This window comes from Nymphalis io, chromosome 10 (genome assembly GCF_905147045.1).
Source record: "Nymphalis io chromosome 10, ilAglIoxx1.1, whole genome shotgun sequence".
In the NCBI taxonomy this organism is placed as follows: Eukaryota; Metazoa; Arthropoda; class Insecta; order Lepidoptera; family Nymphalidae; genus Nymphalis; species Nymphalis io.
Window position 1 is genome coordinate 11,531,082 of NC_065897.1, and position 7,515 is coordinate 11,538,596.

The 7,515-nt window shown below is 31.1% G+C and overlaps 1 protein-coding gene across 1 annotated transcript in view; it reads right to left on the bottom strand.

The window, feature by feature from the left end:
• Window positions 1-4,325, bottom strand: part of LOC126771408 (uncharacterized) — a 53,864-nt gene extending 49,539 nt beyond the window's left edge. Inside the window, exon 1 of the mRNA XM_050491274.1 lies at window positions 4,281-4,325. Within this exon, the coding sequence (XP_050347231.1) occupies window positions 4,281-4,320 (40 nt within the window). The 5' untranslated portion in view covers window positions 4,321-4,325. The remainder of the gene's footprint in view (window positions 1-4,280) is intronic.
• Between the last annotated feature and the right edge of the window lie 3,190 nt (window positions 4,326-7,515).

The following is a 7,515-nucleotide window of genomic DNA, read 5'->3' on the forward strand; positions in this document are numbered from 1 at the left end:
GGCTTTTTTTTTAATTTGCCAGGAAGGCAAATGACTACTCCACCTGAGATGGTAAGTGGTAGTAAAGTCGAAACGCGACGACGACCACTACATTCGGGAAGAATGTTCTGCACTAGCCGCCTGCCGCCTGCCCCCCGCCCGCATAAAACTCTGGGTCCTAATTACCTAGGTGTTTGTTAAGGAAAATGCACACGCGGATATCTACTTTTTTGTATAATAATAATAATAATGTTCTAAAGACCAATTTCGGCCACGGCAGCCAATCTCAAGAGAGATTAGCCAACTACGCAGAAAGAGGTCAGGCGCAGGACCAACGGATTTACGTGCTTTCCGAGACACGGGAGTGAACACAGTTCCGATTCCGGACTCCGGGCTGCCACTGAGAATTTTCTGGCAGAAAAACCCAATAACTTTTTATTGGCCCGACCTGGGAATTGAACCCAGGACCTCCGAGTCTGCGGCCTTACATTAAGCCACTAGACCAACGAGTCAGTAAACTTTTATAGAAATAATAGATTATTACGACATTATAATATTATTTACTTCATGAAAGTAGAAGTAAAGTTTAGGCAAGTTTAATGTATTTTTTGAATACAGAATTAGTTTTGGGGATAATTTTCATATGATATTATGAATGAGTATATTTAAACGAGCTGTTGGCGTGGGTTGTGTCTATTCCAAGTGAAGTTGGTAACTAGGTTATTATGCTATTTTTGACATAACAGGTGTGCCATGTATGGAGTTTGTCATGTAAGTTAAATAATAAATAGTACATATTATGAGACCAAAAAAATATGTTTCTATAATATTAACGTATATATTTATCTTAAGTTATATGAAATTATATATATATAATTGAATTTTGTTTAATTATGTTTAAGTTTCTCTTAAACATAAATTGTTTCCTATTATCTTACGATTCACGCATTCAAACAAACAAACTCAAGATTTTGTATGTTATGAGTTTGCTTTATAATATTATTATAGATTAAATTGCATTTACTAATAAATATAAAACAAAATAAATAATTATATTATAATTTATTATTCTATTTCCACATATATTATTTATCGAAGAATGCTTGTCATGTTTCTGGAAAGCTCCTGTAACTTTACCTTACTCCGCATTTATTTTATTTATTCTCGCTTGTGAACGAAACATTCCACGTATTCTATCCTAGGAAATCTCGGGACTGTCCTTATTTCAGTTTTCAGTTAAAATACAAACAACACAAGTATATACGTATGCGTGTGTATATGTTATTTATTAACGTTGATTAGTAAATGAGCAGACACGTAAATGAGCATAAATCTTCAATTGGAATCAACGCAGCTTAACATGGAGTTCTAGAACAGTCAATCTACCTGATGTGTTTTGAGGTGTTCATAATACTTCGCGTATAACACCACTGGGATTGCCCTTCAAACTCATGACTGTTCAGTCACACAAATTCACATTTGCCGGAGTACCCTCGGGCATAAGTGAGGATTTCAAATCCCAGGATAAAATATAACAAGAATGTATGGATATACAAAATGATATAGATTAGTAGTATATAGGCAATATGAGAGATACATGTAGATACAATAATAATTAAATTCTGCAATGACATGTCAAAAGAACTTATATTTCATGGTTGCCAACACTTTCGGTGTAGCGGTTATAAGGAATCAGTACGTTCATATCAGTAATATTAAAAAATGTATACATTAATTTTTAAATGCAATTATTAAAATGTGTATCAAACATACATAAAATACAAAGCTGTTTAGAGGCAATGCTCTTTAAGAATTTCAAACTTTATTACACATTTACATACCAAATTAGCCAGCCCGCTATGCCATCCATGCTAGAAAACGCTTAATAGTAATATGTAATTAATTTTATTAATGGTTCATATTGTATGTTTAATGCGAGGTAGGGTTTTGTGCAAGTACGTCTTTAGTAATGCAGTCAAGAGAAAGTGAGCTATCATATAAACTTTTAATTCTTATAAAGCTAGAAAAACCTGAATAAATTTCAAATGAAAAAGATAATTTTGGCTTAATATTTATAAATATAATGCAACTTGAATCATTGAATCCGTTGTCAGATTATTACATTTATAATACAAGTATACATTTGCTATGAACACTTATAAATTAAATTTATACATAAATTTTTTATATATTTGCTGTTTACCGATATGTATTAAACATTTTTTATTGATATCTTTAAAATTAAATTTTACTGTTTGTTTCCATTGCATATTTTTCATATGAAATGTATATTTTATTTTATATTTTTCACGTACATACACTCAATATGTTGTTAACGTTACATCCAATGCTATAAACGAAATTTTTTGATATATTTGTCAAATCCATAGTTCAAACCTAAATTTAATCGTATACTTTTTTATTTGTTTTACAAAAAAGTAAAATAGAATTAGATTTTAGATATATTATTGCATATTACTTGTTTGGCCTTGGCCCAGTGTTTCATCTGAATCTGAGTCATCTGAATAAAAAAATAATAATTTGAAATTAGAGAATATTTGCGTCATTTGTTCGCTTCAATATTTTACACCACGGTTTCAGCCTTTACCATTGCTTCTTTGTGAGTCGGAGTCAATATAATGTTTGATTTATATAAATACAAAATCTTAAAAACTCAATAATTTTAAGTTAACATAGTAAAATATATTTTATAAAACATAAAAGTATTAGATATAAATATTCGTCAATAGTATGAAAATTATAAGTTATTATAACATACATGCAGGTTTTTCATGTTTATTTTCCATCTGGTACATGCAGGTTTTTCCCATTTACCACTGGCTCATATTTTAAATTAAGAAAATACATGACTTTTTAATTTTAGTGTCCTATGCGCTTTATTGAATAAAGCAAAGAAATGTTTGAATTTATTTTTGAATACCTTATTCTATGATTAAATTTGTTATAATTGTTTGTTCAAATAAGATTAAAAAACACAAATATTAGCTAACATAATCCAGTAAAGATATGTAGGTCGAGTTCGAGGTAGTCGCGAGTGAGATATAACCAAGTGGAACACGTACAGTTATGGATATTGGATTGAGATTGAAGATCGGGTCGTACAGTACACGTGCCAGACTAATAACGCTAATATTTTCTTCACTACACTTATTATACAACGCGACGTTCGTCTGCACTAGCGATAAAAATAACATCGAGCTATCTTTTAAAATGTTATATTTTTTGAATAATATATTATGTAATCCAATTATAAACTCATAATATAAGACGCAATAATAATAATTTATTTATTTATTCAGACGTAAGTTAAAACCTTTATCATTGTATTGTGAAGTATTTTTTACTTTTACGAGATGTTCCGTTGCTAAAAATAATTATATAAACATTTCTAGTGATTCTTAGATTGTAAATAATCTTAAGTTAGTTTTAAAACTTTCAAGTACAAACAAACATTATTGTTAACCTGTAAATTTAGAAGCGAAATACTAATTGAATCCGCTGTAGCAAGATTACCCTTTTGTTTTAAAAGCGATAAGTTTGTTAATATACTTATAATTTGATAAAACTCATTATCACAATTCAATACTTTATTGAAATAAGAAAAAACACATAACACAGTCACCTATGGTGAAGATAAGTTGCGTTTCGTCACCATAAGTGACAATTTCATTTTCCACCCAAATAATCGGAATTGCAATTAAACAGGAAAACGCTTCTAACATTCCTGCTACCATTCCAAGCTGTCGTGATTTATACAATATCTTTGTTTCTATTTATTTGTATACACTTACGTATACGTATACGTAACTCCTCAATGTAAATAGCTCTTATGTAAAATTGAAACACATATCTTTATTTAATTAACTAAATTATCACGACATAATAATTAATAAAGACTTTTTGATTTTTATTAAAATTTGAACGAATACTGCTCTTTGCCATGCAATGTCACTGTTTTGCGGCAGTTCATATAATTTCATGGCAATCTAACCTGACTATTTATAACATTTTGTCAATATCAAATTCAACGTATATTTTTAAACCAAGCTTTCATTTCCTCTGTCTTAAAACAATGGACTATGTTGTCAGCGGTACCTAAAAATTTTAATTTCAGCTCAACTGAGTGGATTAATAGTTTAAAATTCTGTTGCAAAATTGGACTCACAGATACTTACGAGTGAAGTTAATAAAAGCTTATAAGAAATAAAAGACATTGTCAAAGTTAGACAATTATTGTTTAAAATATATAAACTTCAATATTTAACAACAACACTACATACCTTTGCAGAACAGCACCAGGAAGAGGAGTACAACGCGCATGTTATATTCTGTCATGCTTCACTGCTTCTACTGTTCCAATCCTGGTCCTCGAGAAGACCAATTCATCTCACACGACTCTCTGAAATATAAATCAATCAATCAATATAGATCAATTTTACAAACATCAGCCACAATTATAATACAAATATTTGTTTGCAAGATCAATGGGCGGTGGTTGTCACTTTCCATCAAGTGAGCCTCCTGCTCGTTTGCTCCCTCTTACAAACAAAAGAGAATAAAAAAAGAGAAACCATTTGCTCGTAATAACCGTATAGCTCTTAAATGTCCCATTGTTGGGCAAATCCTACTCCAATAGAGAGGAGGAATTAGGAGGTTATTCTGTAAGTAAAAGCGCAAAACAAAACCATATTTTTGTAAATTTAGCTTAGAATATAAAGATCCAAACATCCAACTCATTTATAAAAGGTTGTTAAAATTAATTAGTAGTTTATACAATTTTTTTACAAAAAAGGTAAATATTTTATAAATTTAGTGTTTATATTTCGAAAACAGAAGCGATTAATATATTTTTACGATAACATTTTTAAAGATAACCTTTTTAACAAATCTGCATGAATATTAGATAGATACTCGCATATAAATTATAATATCTTGTTCTTGTCTGGAAAGAACGTAAAGCCATAGCCTGAACCTGCGTCTGATCTCTCTTTTGTTGCGTCAGATTTGCTGTCCCATCAGATTATGAGAGTGGACCTTCTAATAAAAGCTTAACAATGTTCAATAAAAATTAATTTAAAATGGGAGATATACTGATCCCAAATTAAAAAGTATCATCAAATCTTCTCATGCAATTACGCCTCAAAATATAAATAATTATTTCAGATAAGACTTCAAGAATCAGAACAGATAGAGTAAAATAAATTGAAGTTTTCTGGAAGTAATATAATTGGACATGGGTACTAACACCTACTTTCCACCTCCCCCTACATACGGAACGGAAACTAATACTTTATAAATTGGAGTTGTTGACTCGGATAGTAATAATACCTCTAAATAACTGTAATCGTAATAATACATCATAATATCCCGTCATATAACAATCAATTTGAACATTTAATTATTATACCACCGATTCATAATGCAGATTCTACCAAGAAAAAACTCTTCACCATCGTAATTACAAAATATACCCACTTTATTAAAAATACCCCGAAGGGAGTCCGAGCTCGTAGATTATAAATATAAATATATATGACAAATCTGTTTTACAGAATAAAAACAGTTTCAATATCTGTAGCCCTACCACAAAGAAGAATACCGTAAGACATAATACTATAAAAGGAAGCAAAGTACACTAATCGAGTAGTATCAACATCAGTGAGTTGTCTAACTTTTCTAACCGCGTATGCTGCAGAGCTGACTCTCGCTGTCAGAGAGAATACATGTTTTCAGTCTAAAGGGATTCATTATAATACTGCTCAGTATCAGTTACATTGAGATAACTATTGTGTAAGGTTAGCTTTAAATTTTGTTTTCTTACATTACGCAAGGTAGTGAATGATACGCAAATGTGAAATATGATCGAGTCCAGCCAGATGCTTGTGTAATTTGATAAAAGGGATTAAGTGTCACCTAATTAATTGCATTATCAGACATGCAGACAGTAACGCCCTGTTTTTGAAATACTGATCAGTGTAAAATTAACTAATTTTACTTTCACCTTATTGGTCAACAGCGTAATGATATATTGATGATGACGTAATGAGGTTGACGGCGAATTACTTGTGGAGAATAGTGGATCCGGAATGACAATCGAAAATGTTCATCACACTGATTAATATCAGGAGAAGCAGAAAAACCATGTCTCAAATGCAATAACTTCTTAAGATCTGGCAAAACACAGCTGTACTGTAAGAAATTGCAAAATTTTGATGGACAATGTCACTAGCAAACAACCTAGTCTTCTTCACTTCTTCTTCACAACCACAATCAAAACTACAGGAGTTACGACTGGAAACTCTACATCATTCACCATACTCATCAGACCTAGTTCCAATAGATTAACATTTTTTTCCATGATTTGCAGTTACCAATATCACCGTTCCACAAGAACAGAAGAAAGAATTTCTGTCCTTATATGACCTCATTATTCTAAAATATTCGTTATTAAAGTATGTATATAAGATTAACAATGACTATTTAGTTAAAATGATAATGCTTTTAAATAAATCTCAGCGAATGATGCAAAATGTCACCACGAGCGTTATTCATATTTTACATACCACAGACATGATTTATTCATCATCATTAACACTATTAAATATTTTCTCTTAATTATAATTGATGAATTTGAATTTTAGTTTGGTTGAAAATAAAACAGTAAAATAAACTGATTTTGTATATAAAAACATTTTTCTATTGGGGAAACTTAATTTATTTACAAGCTACAAAATCAGGTATTAATTTTAATACATAAATAATAAATCTTCAAATAAATTTATATATTATATCGCTACTTTTTTTTTCTTTATTCATTGAAGAAAATAAATTATAATATATATGTGCTTATTAAATGTAGGTAGTAAGTTATATTTCTGGATCAGAAATCCAATATTTTGGGAATTTATTGATTTTATATTACATCATTAAAAAAATACATATTTCAACTTTATTTTGACCCAGCGACTCAACGGGTTGACGCGGGTACTTACCGGACACGGCCGCTTCGGTAAGTACCTGAACGAGATAATGCGGCGGGAGGTGTCACCTTCCTGCCACGAATGTGGTACGTCATTCAACACGGCGCAACACACCCTAACGGAGTGTGCCGCGTGGGGGCCCCAGAGGCATTCTCTGGCGGCGGTTGTCGGCGGAGACCTCTCCTTGCCGAACATCATCAACGAGATAACACCTACGTTTTCAAGGTTGGTGACGCATTGGCGATGTAAGCAATGGTTAATATTTCTTACATCGCCAATGTCTATGGGCGATGGTGACCACTTATTATCAGGTGGTCCATTCGCCTACCTATAAGATAAAAAATATGGATTAATGTAATTAAAAAAAATATATTAAAAAAACCTACATTTATATTAACAAGCACTTTTAAATCGTTATTATATAAACCTCATTTGAGTTTTACGTGATCTACCATAGCTTCGAAACGTTCATTACTTTCACATACATCACGTCTATTACATCTATCTATCTATCTACATCTACTGACAAGAACCA